Source organism: Mixophyes fleayi, chromosome 12 (genome assembly GCF_038048845.1).
Source record: "Mixophyes fleayi isolate aMixFle1 chromosome 12, aMixFle1.hap1, whole genome shotgun sequence".
NCBI classification, from domain to species: Eukaryota; Metazoa; Chordata; class Amphibia; order Anura; family Limnodynastidae; genus Mixophyes; species Mixophyes fleayi.
Genome location: NC_134413.1, coordinates 58,292,861 through 58,311,867, shown reverse-complemented (window position 1 = coordinate 58,311,867; position 19,007 = coordinate 58,292,861). Strand labels below are relative to the sequence as shown.

Here is a 19,007-nt window from a genome sequence, read left to right as displayed (position 1 = left end):
GGCACATAGCCTTTTTATCCCCAAAAAGGGATTTATTTTTCTGGCACCAGATCAGGTCTTATTGTCTACATTTAATGTGATGCATTCTAAACCTTTCAGTTGTTTTTTCGGTGGGAAAATGCATTTATAAACAACACTCTTCAACCAATGTAATTAAAAGAGCCAAACACGAAATAATGACACATAATAAATATAATTCCAGTTTCATGATTATGCTAAAGACTAGAGATGAGCGCACTCGGATTTCGTGAATCCGAGCCCACCCGAACGTTTCCGATCCGAGTCGGATCCGAGACAGATCCGGGTATTGGCGCCAAATGAAAACCTGGAACCGAGGCTCAGAGTCATAATCCCACTGTCGGATCTCGCGATACTCGGATCCTATAAATTCCCCGCTAGTCGCCGCCATCTTCACTCGGGCATTGATCAGGGTAGAGGGAGGGTGTGTTAGGTGGTCCTCTGTCCTGGTAGATCTCGTGCTGTGCTGTTTAGTTCTGTGCTGTGCTGTGCTGTGCTGTGCTGTGTTCTGCAGTATCAGTCCAGTGGTGCTGTGTGCTGTGCTCTGTCAATTTTGAGTTCAGTGGTGCTGCTGGGTCCTGTGCTGTGTACTGTTCAGTCCAGTGGTGCTGTGTCCTGTGCTCTGTGCTTCTAAGGGCATAGTTCTTTATTTCCCAATTATTCCCAAGTGTTTAAAAAATTTAAAAAAAGTTATGAAAAAAAATACAAAAAAATAATGAAAAAAAAAATTAATTACAACAAAATTTGCAAAACCAATCCAGCAGTATAAGTCCATTGGTACTGCAATATTACCAAGTTCACACATTCTGCAGTATCTTGTGCTACATATAATGGAGACCAAAAATTTGGAGGATAAAGTAGGGAAAGATCGAGACCCACTTCCTCCTAATGCTGAAGCTGCTGCCACTAGTCATGACATAGACGATGAAATGCCATCAACGTCGTCTTCCAAGCCCGATGCCCAATCTCCTAGTACAGGGCATGTAAAATCCAAAAAGCCTAAGTTAAGTAAAAGTAGCAAAAAGAGAAACTTAAAATCATCTGCGGAGAAACGTAAAGTTGCCAATATGCCATTTACGACACGGAGTGACAAGGAACGGCTTAGGCCCTGGCCCGTGTTCATGACTAGTGGTTCAGCTTCACCCAAGGATCTTAGCCCTCCTCCTCCTCCCCCCCCCTACAAAAAATTGAAGAGAGTTATGCTGTCAGCAACAAAACAGCAAACAACTCTGTCTTCTAAAGAGAAATTATCACAAATCCCCAAGGCGAGTCCAAGGGTGTTGGTGGTTGTCAAGCCTGACCTTCCCATCACTGTACGGGAAGAGGTGGCTCTGGAGGAGGCTATGGATGATGTAGCTGGCGCTGTGGAGGAACTTGACGATGAGGATGGTGATGTGGTTATTAAAAATGAGGCACCAGGGGGGGAAACAGCTGATCTCCATGGGATGAAAAAGCCCATCGTCATGCCTGGTCAGAAGACCAAAAAATGCACCTCTTCGGTCTGGAGTTATTTTTATCCAAATCCGGACAACCAATGTATGGCCATATGTAGCTTATGTAGAGCTCAAATAAGCAGGGGTAAGGATCTTGCCCACCTAGGGACAGCCTCCCTTATACATCACCTGAATAACCTTCATAGTTCAGTGGTTAGTTCAGGAACTGGGGCTAGGACCGTCATCGGTACAGGGACACCTAAATCCCGTGGTCCAGTTGGATACACACCAGCAACACCCTCCTCGTCAACTTCCTCCACGATCTCCATCAGATTCAGTCCTGCAGCCCAAGTCAGCAGCCAGATTGAGTCCTCTCCAATACGGGATTCATCCGAGGAATCCTGCAGCGGTACGCCTACTACTGCCACTGCTGCTTTTGCTGCTGTTAGTCGGTCATCTTCCCAGAGGTGAAGTCATAAGACCGCTAAGTCTTTCACAAAACAATTGACTGTCCAACAGTCGTTTGCCATGACCACAAAATACGATAGTAGTCACCCTATTGCAAAGCGTATAACTGCGGCTGTAACTGCAATGTCAGTGTTAGACGTGCGCCCGGTGTCCGCCATCAGTGGAGTGGGATTTAGAGGGTTGATGGAGGTATTGTGTCCCCGGTACCAAATCCCGTCGAGATTCCACTTCACTAGGCAGGCGATACCAAAAATGTACAGAGAAGTACGATCAAGTGTCCTCAGTGCTCTAAAAAATGCGGTTGTTCCCACTGTCCACTTAACCACGGACATGTGGACAAGTGGTTCTGGGCAAACGAAGAACTATATGACTGTGACAGCCCACTGGGTAGATGCATCCATTTCCGCAGCAACAGCAACAGCTGCATCAGTAGCAGCATCTACAAAATGGCTGCTCGTGCAAAGGCAGGCAACATTGTGTATTACAGGCTTTAACAAGAGGCACAACGCTGACAACATATTAGAGAAACTGAGGGAAATTATCTCCCAGTGGCTTACCCCACTTAGACTCTCATGGGGATTTGTGGTGTCAGACAATGCCAGTAACATTGTGCGGGCATTAAATATGGGCAATTTCCAGCACGTCCCATGTTTTGCCCACACCATTAATTTGGTGGTGCAGCATTACCTCAAGAGTGACAGGGGTGTGCAGGAGATGCTTGCGGTGGCGCGCAAAATTGCTGGACACTTTCAGCAATCAGCCAGTGCCTACCGCAGACTAGAGGCACATCAAAAAACCATGAACCTGCCCTGCCATCACCTCAAACAAGAGGTTGTGACGCGCTGGAACTCCACCCACTATATGCTGCAGAGGATGGAGGAGCAGCAAAAGGCCATTCAGGCCTACACAGCCACCTACGACATAGGCAAAGGAGTGGGGATGCGCCTGAGTCAAGCGCAGTGGAGACTGATTTCCGTGTTGTGCAAGGTTCTCCAGCCGTTTGAACTTGCCACACGAGAAGTCAGTTCCGACACTGCCAGCTTGAGTCAGGTCATTCCCCTGATCAGGCTGTTGCAGAAGCAGCTGGAGAAAGTGAGGGAGGAGCTGGTAAACCATTGCGATTACACCAAGCATGTAGCTCTTGTGGATGTAGCCCTACGTACGCTTTGCCAGGATCCGAGGGTGGTCACTCTTTTAAAGTCAGAGGAATACATTCTGGCCACCGTGCTCGATCCTCGGTTTAAAGCGTATGTTGTGTCTCTGTTTCCGGCGGACACAAGTCTACAGCGGTGCAAAGACCTGCTGGTCAGGAGATTGTCCTCTGAAGAGGACCGTGACATGCCAACAGCTCCACCCTCATTTTCTTCCACATCTATGGCTGCGAGGAAAAAGCTCAGTTTTCCTAAAAGAGCCGCTGGCGGGGATGCTGATAACATCTGGTCCGGACTGAAGGACCTGCCAACCATTGCAGACATGTCTACTGTCGCTGCATTGGATGCTGTCACAATTGAAAAAATGGTGGAGGATTATTTTGCTGACACCATCCAAATAGACATGTCAGACAGTCCATATTGTTACTGGCAGGAAAAAAAGGCAGTTTGGAAGCCCCTGTACAAACTGGCTCTATTTTACCCGAGTTGTCGCCCCTTCAGTGTGTACTCGGAAAGAGTTTTTAGTGCAGCGGGGAACCTGGTCAGTGAGCGGCGAAGGAGGTTGCTTCCTCAGAACGTTGAAAAAATGATGTTCATAAAAATGAATTATCAATTCCTCAATCAAGTACAGGCACTGCCCTCCAAATAGTACAGAGGGACCTCTGGTTGTGGAGTCCAGTGGGGACGAATTAATAATGTGTGAGGAGGAGGGAGGAAGTACACACTGTAGGGGGAGAGGTATCAGAGGTTGAGGTTGAGGACGACATCTTGCCTCAGTAGAGCCTGTTTATTTTGTACAGGGAGAGATGAATAGCTTTTTTGGTGTGGGGGCCCAAACAAACCAATCATTTCAGCCACAGTTGTTTGGTAGGCCCTGTCGCTGAAATGATTGGTTTGTTATAGTGTGCATGTCCTATTTCTACAATATAAGGGTGGGTGGGAGGGCCCAAGGACAATTCCATCTTGCAACTCTTTTTTTGGCATTATGTGACCATTCAACAGTCGTTTGCCATGTTCAAAAAGTAAAACAAAATGTCAACAAATTCAAAAAATTAAACCAAAAGTAAAATGCCCTGTCATTATTTAAAACAAGAGGTATTGACGTGCTAGAATTACTGTATTGTTTATATGTTATAAACACTACACTTGGAAGTTGGAGGAGGTATTGTGGCCCCGGTACCAAATTTAGTACCGGGGCCACTCCACTATGCAGTCCAGATAGAGGTGTATCAGATATTAAACAACGTTGACTGTTGCTGCAAAATTTTTAAATAATATTGTGGGGAACACTACACTATGCAGTCCATAAACTTTTTTGGTGGAATTCAGACCCGTGGAGGGTTTTTTAATTATATTGTGGCCCGTTAAAAAATTGTGTACCGGGGCCACCCAACTACGCGGTCAAGAAACTTTTTTTTTGGAATTCAGACCCGTGGAGGGTTTTTTAATTATATTGTAGGGACCACTCCTCTACGCAGTCCAGATACATTTTTTGGTGCGATTCAGACCAGTTGATGGTTTTCTTATTATATTGTGGTGACCACTCCTCTACGCAGTCCAGGTACATTTTTTGGTGCGATTCAGACCAGTTGATGGTTTTCTTATTATATTGTGGTGACCACTCCTCTACGCAGTCCAGGTACATTTTTTGGTGCGATTCAGACCAGTTCAGGGTTTTAAAATTATATTGTGGTGACCACTCCTCTACGCAGTCCAGGTACATTTTTTGGTGCGATTCAGACCAGTTGATGGTTTTCTTATTATATTGTGGTGACCACTCCTCTACGCAGTCCAGGTACATTTTTTGGTGCGATTCAGACCAGTTGATGGTTTTCTTATTATATTGTGGTGACCACTCCTCTACGCAGTCCAGATACATTTTTTGGTGCGAGTAAGACCAGTTCAGGGTTTTTAAATTATATTGTGGTGACCACTCCTCTACGCAGTCCAGGTACATTTTTTGGTGCGATTCAGACCAGTTGATGGTTTTCTTATTATATTGTGGTGACCACTCCTCTACGCAGTCCAGGTACATTTTTTGGTGCGATTCAGACCAGTTGATGGTTTTTAAATTATATTGTGGGGACCACTCCACTACGCAGTCCAGAAAGATACCTCGTTGCAATGTTTTGGACTAATAACAATATTGTGAGGTGTTCAGAATACACTGTAAATTAGTGGAAATGATTGTTATTGAGGTTAATAATAGCGTAGGAGTGAAAATAAGCCCAAAAACTTGATTTTTGAACTTTTTATGCTTTTTTCAAAAAAAATCCGAATCCAAAACCTTAAATCCGAACCAAAACCTTTCGGCAGGTGTTTTGCGAAACAAATCCGAACCCAAAACACAAAACACGAGACACCAAAAGTCGCCGGTGCACATCCCTACTAAAGACACAAGTGAAGTTAAAGCGAACACTATATTTAGGGAAGAACTTTAAACTATAAAAGTGGTCCTAAAGTGAAGAAAGCTGGATGCTTCACTGTTTTCACAATGAATTTCCAAGACTTGATGGGAGACATTTGATACGCTAGAGTGAGCCTGAATGGACAAGTTGTTGTGTGCCACCCCGGACCTTAGTATCAGGAAAATGGTTAGTCTAGCTAACTGTATTTATAGTCTTTTGTGATGCTCTACCTTCACCGATTCAAGAACTGAAGGGCATGTAGTACATTGTTCTAGCTGTCACTAACCCCAGTAAAGCTTTAAAGGGGTATATTTACTAAACTGCGGGTTTGAAAAAGTGTATATGTTGCCTATAGCAACCAATCAGATTGTAGTTGTTTATTTAGTACATTCTACAAAATGACAGCTAGAATCTGATTGATTGCTATAGGCAACATATACACTTTTTCAAACCCGCAGTTTAGAAAATATACCCCTAAGACTGTGGAATTGACTTGCTTATTCCTTTATTTCACCAAATTAACATCTACTGCAGGATGACAGGACAACAAATTTGCCCTCCAAGCAAGTCACTTGAAAAACTCCTGAATCCAGGCATACACACCCACATATACAATATTTATATCTAGTATTTTCAAAATCAATACAAAAAAAAAAAAAGTCAAATTTTTTTTTTATAAGTCTTCATCTTTATTTAGTAATAATCATATACAACTGCATATTTTACCTTTATATAAAAAAATGGACTATTATTACAATAGTTATTGTTTATGTGTTTAGTCGCATTATAGATACCCAACATGTGTTACTTTTGCTAGCTTCATTTTTGATAGATAAGATTTTGGTCAAAGCACTAGATCATTGTTACTGATATTTGTTATAAAATTTATATATTAATAGTGGCTTATCAATAAGACAGGTGAAGACAAATTATTTTTCTAGTAGATGCAGAATTTCTCTTGATATTGTACACCATCAGACCTAAGGGGAGACAAAAAAGTATATGTTAATGTAGACAATCACCAGAATAATGTACGCAGTGTACTTTGTACTGACAACAAAACATATTCTGCATTATATGCACTACAATAGGCTCTGCCTATTGCATTGTACTGCAATCACAAGGTTCAGGCTCTGCTTTACACTGGATTTAAAGTTATTACAAAAAGCAGTTAAGCAGGACAAGAAAGAAGTTTTATTTTAGAGATATAGAAATGCAAAAAGTTGCAAAACTTTATAAATAATGTATATAAGTAATGTGAATATAGACTATACCTGTTGTTATTTGCAGTGGTCACTTACTCTGACAGATCAAACTAGTCTGACCAGGTCATAAACGCTCATCAAATGTTTTTATTTTCCTAAACACCTTCTACATATCATTAGATGCAGCATCCTTTGCAAATTTCCAGTAATTTATAAAGAGGCCATATAAGGCCGCATGCCCACTGGTGTCAAAATACATGCTTTCGCTAGTATTTTTTTAAATGCTAATAATAACATGTTAATGGGTTTGGGAATGGAACCCATTAGTTCCAATGACCCCATACCCACTAGCATTTGCACTTGTGGTCGAGAGTTCTTACTGTGAGGTTTATCCAATGCCACCTGCACCATTTACTTGGGGTCAATGGAAGTCATTTGTGAAGCACAAAGTGTTCTCTGAACAGAGAAAATCCAGGTATGTGCATCTGTTTGTGCATGGGTATATAAAGTACAGAGAAGGCATATCAGTGCACTTAGTTTTTCAGTGCCATAAAAGCGATTTCCTTATGAAATGCATTTTTAGGGATGTTTGCCCTGTATGTCGGGACAAAGAAGTTTGCATTGGCTGATAAGATGACTTGGTAGGAACAAAAGCGTTACTTGTTAAGTACGAAGTAGAATCACTTATGTGCCTAGTTTTACCAAGCAGTGTAAAATTGAGATTTCATGTTACGGAATGAGATTAGTGAAATGTGATATAGAGATGGAGTGGGCACATTTTATGGGGTGTTATTTGCAGTGCGGAGAGCGTACAGAAATTTCCACACTGCAAAAGAACTTCAATTCGCACTTCGAGAGGATGTGGATTTAAAGGCAATGTAATAAAAAGCTTCATACACAAAAACATTTCCAGAGTTCCCTTGCCATCATGAATAATTTAAGCAATAAATGAGGCTAAATTGAGAAGTATATTATTAGCAAAACAGAGTTTATTCTATTGTAAGGATTGGTTCTAAAGTGGTAGGTTTACACTGCCATACATCCTATACAGTTTTGTACAGTGTGCCTCTGGAGAGTCCTTAGACTCTCCGCACACCTAAGTACACTTTTAGTTTGTGAAGGTGCTTACCAAGAGCAGAAGGCAGACATGCACCTTGTAAGTGTGTAGGGACGACCATCCCCATGCACCAGTGCAGTGTGTACGGGGTGTGCTTCATAAACGACCTCAATGAAGGGGCAGTTATTTGTAAAGAATAGTAACAGTCTGTGACGTTTGTCAGTACTAAATTAGAGCTAATTGTTTTGCGTTTTATTTGTATATCATTTACTTTCAATACTGGTCCCATAAAAATTACTTATTTTGCTGTCTATTTTTTGCTGTACCGCCTCTAGAATCTACAGGTAGAAATATTACTGTCTTTTTTTAAGTAGTTAATTTTGACTAGGCAACCGTGGAATGTTATGATCCATTCCTACCGGTCATGCAGAGCAAAAACAAAAAGTGATACCTCCAGAAGGCACCTTTTGTGAAGTACAAAATAGCGCGCAGCAGCCTAAATCTATCTGCAGATTACGTTTACAATTAAAAATGTTTTAGTGCATATTATGGACACTTGTCTCCTCATACATAGCAGCTTTATAAAACTGTTAATAAACTACTGATACATGAACAAACAGATACAATCCAAATGTATATAAACTGTTGGATGAAATAGTGTACTTACTTATTTAAAAGTATGGCTTTCTGTTCCACCACGACCAAACCCTAAACACCATAAGAGAACATAGTTAGTACTGCAGTTCCTGTCATGTAACATTCAGACTTTGTGATGTACAACACTGCCATGAATAAATCTCTGAAACCATTAATATTTCCAAGAACTATGTTCGTATTGCACCGACATTCTCACCTTTTGGACCGAAGAGTGCAGCATAACAAGGCTGATTGCAATAGGGTTTGCCTTCATGCTGAAAAAGAACAAGACCTACATAAATATAGACTATAGATATGTTACTATATACTAGCTGAATTACCAGATCTGCAACTACACAAGTCATGCCCACAGGCCAGCCGTAATAATGTGAAGATATGCAAATCTACCTTCATAAAGCTACTGGTGTTCCAGTGCCAAGTTCTGTATCTCTCTTGTTAAGGTGTCCATAACAACATACCTCTCAACATTACCTACAGCCAGGCTGTAAGCTCACACAAGCCCTCTGTTTTCTGCCTGCACCTCTTTTGTTAGCCATCTGATTTTCTATTGTTATTTATTATTTGTATTGTGTATGATTTGTTAAACCGAATTCCTGGCGCTGCATAGTCCTGCTGCCAATAGAGTTTGACCACTTACTATAATCATGTAATGTAGCCATATGGACCATTAGCACAGAGTGTCCATATTTGTTCAAGTTTGAAATGTGTGGAGGAGAGGGGTGCGGCTAGGCCAACATGCAATCATTCTGAGCATTTAAACATTAACAATAGGCTCAGAGTTTTGATGTAGGGCTCCTATCAACACATTTCTATGTGGAAAAAAGGTCATGCATCCAACTTGTATTGTTCAGTGTTATTCTATAGCTCTAATTGTTGGGATATTGTTCTAAATTTTTAACCTGTTTTATTGTTACCGGCCTGTGAAACGAAAGCCACACCTCTTATGGTGGTGCATGCATCAATATGAAGCCTTGCATATTGCTATAGATGTATCCAAAGCCATAAATAGCGGCTACTGCCCTGTGGGATACTACGCTACATTGACCATCCTGTACAAATAGGATGAAGGTCTTAACATAACATTACAACAATAACAATAGGATACTGTACCTCAGCATGGCTGCCTGGAGTTAGAGTCTTTTTGCACTTCTCACATTTTAGGCATGGTCTGTGCCAGTCTTTGTTTAGAGAGCTCACCCTCTCAGCTGCAACAAAGGAAAATAAGCATTTTAGAGTTGTATGTACCAGAAATATATATATATATATATATATTTATGACCCTGCCATTGCCAGGAGTGTGACACTGTAAGTTGTATAAACCACTTTTAGTAACAGCTTACAGGCATTTTATCCTTATAAGTGACTGAGTAGTTACACACACATGCACAGACACACTACCCCAAAACTCCTAATGAGAGTAACACCACAATAAAAATCACCTCAGTGAAATCCTCTTCCATATGTTAACAAAGCTTATGGGACCCATTTGGAAAAAAAAAGGCCAGAGCAATGTTTCTGAATACTTTCTGCCTCAAAATTGTGTACAGCATAACCTTGAACAAGATGGTGGAGCTTCAGTCAGGCCTTTGCTTATAAACCTGACACACATGTAACTGAAATAATGGACAAAGATTCCTGAACTCAATCAGGTCCACAAACCCCCAGAGCACAGTACATCCAGCCTGAAACCATTATACCAGAGATATTCATTGCATCTTCACAAAATAGTTCCAAGTTGGGGTCAAGAGACCCATCACTAGACCACCAGAGAGAAGATGATAAGTTCACAATTTATTCAAGACCAAAAAATGGTTTCAAACAATTTGCAACTAAAGTGGTTATCTCCATGTTGGCAATAAGTAGAACAGACATAATATCTGAATTGTGTCTGATGGATAATATGAACTTGAAAGCAATTCTAATTTATTTTACCCTCTATACAGGAGCTACATTTATTGTCCCGAACACAAAAGATACACTTAATTACATTTCCCAGACTTGAAGGCACTGAAAATAGGGACAGATGTTATATCTTGAGAATGCTGGGTTTCCCGAGTCAATCCTCTTCTCAAAAAAGCATTTCTAGTAGTAATAAATAATACTATAGATCTATATGGGAATCACAGGAAAGTGGGTGTGAAGGAGAGTGGGAATGAATATGAAAATTGGCAGTTAAAGCATTACCTATGGCCAGCATTCCTTTAATACTGCTAGCAAAATCGGGTTGTCTGAGAAATCATTAATCCAAGGACGGAACAGTATATCACTGGAACCCATAGCAGAATTTGCATAGGGGGCTGTCAATGCCGTCCCACCATCCCTAGGACCTATCTCTGCTTTCAAGCACATGGTCCAGCACATGCGCTAACTGGACTGCCATACTGCCAGAAGAGGCCTTTGCTCTGCTCCACTGAGAGCAAAGCAGGTGCATCAGCGGGGAGCATTGGGTGTCAGAGGGAGAGAAGGCCTTGAAGGTGGAGGCAACCCAGCATTGCCAGGCCTCAATCACCTCCAGGCCCCATAGCTGCTTCCCTGCACCAATATCAATTATTCTTCTGCATTGATCCCTATGAGAACTGTTCTTATATAGCTTTGTGTGCATTGAATTCCAATGCATTAAAAATGCTCCATGGAACATTTTAGATGAATACGTTTGCTTAATCATGGGCCAGCTGTGAATGAGCAAGAACAAACAACTGCATTTTAGAAGTGATAAGTGCTGGCTTTGGGAAAAGCTTAAGCAGACAGCACTACAATATAAATGCACCTGCCCCAGCATTATACTTGTTTTGTAACCATTTGAGTTTACCTTGGCTCAAAGTAGAAATATTGGATTTTGACTGTATGAATAAAAAGATTAAAATTAAAGGTGTTCTATGATTTGGCTGCTGAAAGTACTTTTATCAAGGTGTTGCCAAACCTACCTAGTCAACAAAACACTTAAAGGCAAATATCAATGCAGTAATACAAATACTGTATAGTATTGTACTGTAGTGACGATATTGCTAATCACTTTCTGTACTGTATTTTCACATACATTATTTCAAAGAAGCAGGTAGAAATTCTAGTGGTGCAAATTAATTTTCTGCTGAAATATTGTTGTTGAAGTTATGGAAATTATTCTTTATACAAATAAAAACTGCCATGACACACTGTAAAGGAAACAATGAATGCAGATTGCCTTCAGTAAGTTGCACAAGGCATACTGTGCTTACTTGTGCTAAAAATAAGCAAACAATTTCTGCTGTAGTCAAAATAGGATGTATGCAAATAGTGAGAAAGAAGGCGTTATTGACCGAAGACATGCTATAATATATTGATAAATTATATGATAATTTGTTCTGTTGAATATGTTCAAGTTTGTACCTTGGACAATGAACTATGATATAATTATGTCAAAGGCTTTATGAATGTGCATTACTATGCAAGTACAGCTACAATATTCATATCTGCATTTAAAAAAATAGCGCCAATAAACACAATCTCTATAGAGTCTGAAAGAGATTACAATGGTGATATTGCAGAGCATTAACACACATGATAACTGCAAACAATGTGACTTTTATTAACAACAATGTCCAATAAAGTTAATTTGTGTCATCAACGAGGAGGTCACTTTTTATCTGTACATGTCAAAGAACTGGAAAATCCAACCAGTAGGATTCGAGACACCTAAAACCTTACTGTTGAAGCCATACATTTCAGGTTCATTTTTATAGATCAAACTCCTTTTTAAAAAGTGGAATTAGCCTAGATAAGACAGACTGGCTCCAAAGTTATATTGTCCACCTGACATGATATATAGGCCCCGATTCATCGTTGAACACAATGTTAATGCAACTTGAGCTTTTTTTTAAAAAAAAAACGCACGTAAATTGCAGGCACGTCCACCCACATTCAAGTACAAGCGGATATCAAGAAATATCTCCATTTGAATCTGGGTATAATTACGCTTTGGCTGTACATTACTTACCATATGCAGACAGACACAACAGACTGTGTACTATAAAGTCCCATCAGAACGCATGAAAAATTTGTTTTTTGTTTTTGCAAAAGAAATGTATAAAACTATTAATATTATAATTACTAAAAATATATATATATTTTTACAATAAATACATAAATCAGGATGTTCTTAATGCATAGTATACATAAAATGCATTTTTATAGTTTCTCTTACTTGCAAACATAAGTTGTGGCACGCATACGTGTCAGTCATCACTATCAGTTGGTACTTACACCTGCACTATAGCTGGTGCAAATGATACGGCTAAAAAACATGTACCTAAGAGATGCCCAGAGCTTGAATCGGACAGATGTGCATGTGCTCGACCTTGACATGCCCTTACTGTACATTGGCTACATGCATCCGCCGCTTCACTCCTCGGTTCCGCAGTTTTAGGAGCATTCCTTGCTATGTGGAAGGGTGCACAGCTAGTCACGTGCCACAAAAGGACTTTCATTTTGCACCAGCTCTGAGCTGGCAGAAACTGGGTATAACATTCTTAATGGGACCTATGCTGCACTTTGTTGTAGAAGCACTTTTTTAGGCACACTGAGCAATGTAATGAAAAGCTTTGTTTTTTTCTGCAGCAATTTTCTGCATGCAAACAAACAAAAAAAACAGTCCCAATGTAATCTCACACGATTAGTTTAGGCTATAAAAGATATAGAAAAATGGACTAAAATGGAAATGTTAGCTGGGGCAGTGCATCTTTGTATAGTGTATCTTTGAAGATGTTTGTGCTTATACATACACAACTAGGCACCCTACTAAGCAGAGGAGGTGCCTCCAGACAGTGGCGAAAAGGCATCGAACTTGATGTGCGGTGGGTGGACCATACAGATGTAGCAGTGCAAAACCAAGGCAAGAAGTGCATTTTGTAAATGAAGCCTATAGTCCTTTGTTCTCCATGTAGTTAATTATAACTAGCATACAATAATGGCACCTCTCCCCACTGCTTTAACTTTATCAGATGTATGACCAAAATGATGTATTATTATCTATGTCCTATACAGGGATACTAATACGTTCTTTTGGCCATGGTGCCCCATACAATTAGAGTGACAGGTGTCCATCTTGCATTGCTCTGACTCATTATGGGTGTATCAGGGGGGAAACCTTTGCAAGAAAAGTACCAACATTCCTGCAATCCAACAGCAGAGAAACTATCTGTCTGGTTAGGCTTAAGGGTAGATTGGGAGCACAGACAAGACACAGTCAGAAACGAAGGGTTGTTAGAAATGTACAGACACATTTAGGGCAGAGTCATCTAAAATGAATTTAAACTATCAAATGCCCTAAAGTTTCTGATGGCCATGTGGCCCCAGGTTCCTGGCCTCACTTAAATTATGACTGGTTCAGTGATAAAAGAGGTATGAGGATATTTTACTACAGTGTTAAAAAAATATATATAAAATTAATTTCAAACTATCAAATTGCCTAAAAATTCTGGGTCTACTCACCCCAGGTCTCCGGCCATTCATTTACATTTTCCATACCGTTGTTTTGACCACTATGGGCCTGAGTCATTAAGGCAAAAAAGGAGTAAATGTTCTCTGGGACAAACCATGTTACTATTTAAGGGGTGCAAAATAGTTTATTATTTGCACATACGTTAAATACTGACTGTTTTTTCATCTAGCACACAAATACTTGCTAGCTTTATTATTACACTGAAATGTAAAGTTGATCTAGGACATATCCTACCCAAAGTATAAATCTGTCCCAACATTTTAAATTTACCTCCCCCTCCAATGCTACATGGTTTTGCCTAAGTGCAAATGTTACTCCTTTTTTATGCTTTGCTCTCCTTAATGACTCAGGCCCTCTATGTATATGTGTATATTTTAACCACACAAACTCTCCCCTGCCCTTATTCAGCCGGTGCCAAATAAAAAGTCTTGGTATGAAAATAAAGAAATCTCAAAATATCAATTGTGCATGAACACCAAGATTGTAGGTTATATCTATTTAAAAAATGGACATGATAACACAAAGTGGGATCAAGGGTGGATGCTCTTGTACGTTTCATCCTCAATGGCACGTAGGGACTCAAACAAACAAGCATGTTGTGCTTTGTGTGAGGTTTGATCAAGGTCATACTACGTTAACCACATACAGAAAGCACAGAATATAAAGCAGATACCAGGATCATTGTATTCAACGCTTGTGCACATTGTCCTTTCACATACTACCCGTTAAATTGCAGTGGAGAGGTCCAATCATCGGGGGAAAGGGGGAGGGGTCAATTGGGACCAGAGTGGAGGAGGGGCGTGGCTATGCAAATTCCCTCACTTCTTGTCTGTGGCGCCATATAAATAAAAGGTGATGATGATGGTTGCAAGTGAATTAAGGAAGGGCCCTGGCATCAAGCACAAAGGTCTCAATGCCTGCTGTTTTCAGTCAGCACAGTTTAAGCGCTGTCCAAATACACCACAAGCACAGAGCTTTGTCAAAGCTTTTTAAGGTCGAAAAGAAAATGGTTAAAGTCAGTTTCATGGATGTTCAATTGATTTTAGGGATACATGATAAATAATGTGAAAAGTAAGGTCAGGATCTAAATAAACGGTTAATTTAGTAAAGGAATACTTGTGGCAGCATATCACAGACGGCAGAAGATCAGACTGGCAAATATACCATACCACATGGAATAATACTAAAATATCCCCCCACCCCCAAACAAATCAACAGAAGCATATTTTATACTACTGCTTGCCGATTTCCATTTACTAGAATATGGATGGTTTTTGTGCTATATGACTACACTGTTTGCAGACATGAGAGTTGTTCTTAATTATTTATACTGTACTTTGTCATCACATTTGTGGCCTTGAAAAACACATCAGTAGAATAAAGAACAGCTATTCCTTACCCAGGGTTAAAGCGATGTATAATTTATTATGTCTGACCTGTAATTTTAGCTATAGTTATGTGTTAATCATGGCAAGTTGTTATTTTCTCAGAACTGGATCTCAGGAATATAAGGAAACGTCATATTTCTTGCCATTCTTGGCAGCACACTTTCTTTAACTTTTCCAATGGAATAACCTCCTAAGTATGCCCTATATTGAAAGCTTCTCCCACTAAAATGAGAAAGATTTTTTCCTGTAGAATATTGTGGTTTAGTTTTGATCATTTTTAAGAAATTACAGACATTTATTTAATGGCATATCAGCACTCTTGGTATGTTTCAGTGCTTGTATAGTGCATGAGGTCATGTAGGAGCCTTGCACAACATGTGGCTGTGCACACTTCCGAGTATTATGCTACTCAAAAAAGCATTAATATTTAGGTGCAAGGAAAAATGATCAGTATTTTGGGTACCGAACATCCTGCAGATTTGAATCAGGACCTGTCAGTCTCTTCTTGGCTAGTAGGCAGAACTCTGTGGACAACTGCCTTTATTTATCCCATGCACATGAATGTCCACTGGTTTTAAACAAAAAATATATCACCCCCAAAGCCAGCTCTTGTCACTGGAGCTGGATGTACATATATTTTTTTTAAATTAATGAATAAGATGTTAGAAATACTTTAGCAAGAGAAAGCCTAAGAGTGTAGCCAGTCTGGTTTCTGGATCGTGGAGTATTTGAGAGAGGAATGAAGGTGTCTTGTTGTGGGTACTAGGTAAGATATCCTCATCAATTTGCCAATAGTAAATGGTTTGTGTTATGCATTCTTATGAAGGTGAGATTTTCAGCAAGATCTTCTGCTTTGTCAGAGCAGGAAAGCCCATGTGACTACAATCTTATACTGTGGATATGGCCTCTATCAGCAAACTATGCAGTATCATTGAAGGGGTTTTTATGTTCTGGTTTTGCTTTTTTCTTTTTTGAAAGAACTAAGATTCTGGCAAAAAAACTTGGGGAATAAAGACAATAAAAAACTGCCTTTCATCGAACATGTTTAGCATGAATTTGTTTTCATTGCTCTAGGTTATTCTAGGATAGATAATAAATTACTGGAAGACATCAGAATAAATCAGGCTCAGAGAGAAGTCCATGGGTTCCAATCTGGGATTTGTGAAAGAAAGTAAAGGTAGCAGTAAATGTCCTCAACAGATTCGACTGCCACCTATGAATAATCTCAGGGACGGTGATCATCAGGAGAGCTTGTTCAGCAGTTCACCTAAGCTACAGTGGTTTCTCAACAATATTAGTGACAAAGATGGGTCCAAAACACTAACTGTTGAAATTGCAGTTAGCAGAAGAGACAGCTTTAGGAAATAAAGTGTTAATTGTATTACTGAAGTAAGTGACGTCATAAAAAGGAGCGGTTCCGAGACTGGGGTGGAGCTGGTTCAAAGTACAAGGGTCTCCCTTGTGGATGGCAGTGGTGATTATGGTGGGGACTGATGAGGCTAAAGCCCCATCCACACTGAAGTATAGCCATGGAAAGTGATTACAAAGAGCAATATATTCCAATTGGTCTGCCCAGTACACCCATCCAAGTTTGCACGCACATGGAGGTGTGTCTGCAGGATGGGGGGCAAGAAGATGCTGCATTGTACCCTATAATGGTACACACTTGCAATTACACACCACATTTATTAACATGCTCAATAATTATCCTATTTAGATGAATTATTGCTGGGCATCTGGGGTATGCTCAGGATCCACATTCTGGGAAATTGGCCCAATTGCCAGATATTGGCTGCGATATAATAGTTTTAAAAAAAAAAAATCAAAGACAAACAAGAACATATCAGAGGAATTCAATGCAAAATTCCCACCATAAAACTAACAAAAAATGTATATGAATCCCCAAAACTGATCAGTAAGGGAAACTCCAGTCATTAAGTGGTTAAGTTTATACTTAAGCACAGAAACGTTGACCCCCAACAAATGACAGAAACCTTTGCTCTCTGATCAGTTTCAGAGTCATTCAAGAATGCAGACAGATCTAGCAGGGTGTGGTTGTAGACTTCCCTTGAACTTGTAGAAACCAATTTGAAACGGTTTGTTAACCAGCAAACTTTACTGTCTTGAGAAATTATACCCACAAGAAATAATAAATGCCGTTGAACAATATTTTAGGTTAAACTAAATAAATTCACATTGAACGGTATCAATTAAAACATCCCAAGAATATTTTGCAACAAACTCTCCAACATTGTAGTGATAATTCGATAGTATAATTCGCATATACTGTTTCTATAAACCACTGGAACATTCTTGCAGAATTGAATTTATAAAGCTCTTAACATCTAAGAAAACAGTCTACTGGATCCACTATAAGCCGGCAATATCTACATTCAGGTAGAACTAATGTAGTAAATGCTGTACTACGTTAGGAATTACATGTCTACATAATTACTGAGCAAACAAATTCAATCTGATGCATGAACGTTTTGTAGAGAAGAACACATAAGTAAACTGCAGCTTTAAACAGGAGCCGTGATTAATCAGTAGCAAGCCAGTGAAGTTACAATGGGAGCAGTGCCCGGTTCCGGTATAGTGTTTTAAATTAAATACAGTGATCGAATCACTTTGATAGCACATTAAAAAGCAGTCAGTAACGATTTCCCGGAGTCGTAAAAAAATATACATTAGTGTATTGAGCACTTTTTACCATTTAAAGATGCAGCACAAACAGACCTTCCGTAAATAAAAAGAATACATTCTAAGATATGTGTCACGCAGACTATGGAAATTTACATTCTGGTTGTTAATCACTGTCAAAAGCACATCGTTTTCTATATCATCATCAGCAGCTATTTATATAGATCACTACAACTCACTCAACATCAAGTGGTATTAAAGCATTTTTAATGGAGCTAAAAAAACCAAAAACATGTCTTAGTACTATACAATATAATACACCTCCCTTTAATATTAAAATGTAAAAGCTGTCTCATATATTGTGTTAATTGAATTTCTGTTTAGCCACTAACAACCTGTTTATAGTAGAGATACAAGGTAAGAGATCGAGTGCAAATTGATTCATCATTCATCCTATTACATTATACAGTTGTTTAACACCTGACGTTATTTTAGGAAAGCAATCATAAATAAATAAAAGTTGTATAAAGGTTCCTGGCTCTGGTTATGCCATACTTACCAAAATACACTTCTTTCTGACAGTTAGGACACTTAGGCATGGTGATGCTGAAGTGGAATGAGTGCGCAAATGTTCAGCCCATGTTTTCGTTCAGTTTTGGGAGGGACAGGGCTGGCAGGGGAAGGAAATTTGCACACGGTCTGTATCAGAGTGAGAGGCGGCAGAACAGTACTGAAATATGTTACGCACAACTGTATCTAGGAGTTAACCGTTTGCAGGTTACACAACAGGGAGCGGAAGCATCACGGATATCAATGCTCTGATTTTTATTCTTAATTTGTACTTTGGTAGATGAATGCTATAAACGTTAAGATTTCATTAGGACACATTTAGAACTCTAACTTTTAGCTATAGTCATTTAAATAGATTTTGTAAAATATTTTTGCAAAGATACATATTACCCATTGTATGCAGCTGACATGTTTATGAATGCAAGTATGTATGAAAGGTTACTTATTACTTAAGTAAATGCAATGAATAACTAATTTTTTTAAGAACAATTTTTACATTGTTGCCTAAGTGGTCACAGTTCAAATCCCAGCACATC

General features: G+C 39.5%; 1 protein-coding gene across 1 annotated transcript; it reads right to left on the bottom strand.

Annotated features, from left to right (window-relative positions):
• Positions 1 to 6,143: 6,143 nt before the first annotated feature.
• Positions 6,144 to 18,611, bottom strand: CRIP1 (cysteine rich protein 1). Its single transcript, XM_075193237.1, has 5 exons — positions 18,461 to 18,611; positions 9,508 to 9,602; positions 8,594 to 8,651; positions 8,408 to 8,448; positions 6,144 to 6,458 (listed from the first exon to the last, which is right to left on the bottom strand). The coding sequence occupies exons 1-4, from the start codon at positions 18,498 to 18,500 to the stop codon at positions 8,408 to 8,410; spliced, it is 234 nt and encodes a 77-aa protein (XP_075049338.1). The 5' UTR covers positions 18,501 to 18,611; the 3' UTR covers positions 6,144 to 6,458.
• Between the last annotated feature and the right edge of the window lie 396 nt (positions 18,612 to 19,007).

Coding starts and splice junctions, on each gene's coding strand:
- CRIP1 (XM_075193237.1), bottom strand. CDS start 18,500: ATGCCTAAGTGTCCTAACTGTCAGAAAGAAGTGTATTTTG. Junction 8,652..9,507: donor CTCCAGGCAGCCATGCTGAG/GTACAGTATCCT, acceptor GTTCTTTTTCAG/CATGAAGGCAAACCCTATTG. Junction 8,449..8,593: donor TGCACTCTTCGGTCCAAAAG/GTGAGAATGTCG, acceptor TATGGTGTTTAG/GGTTTGGTCGTGGTGGAACA.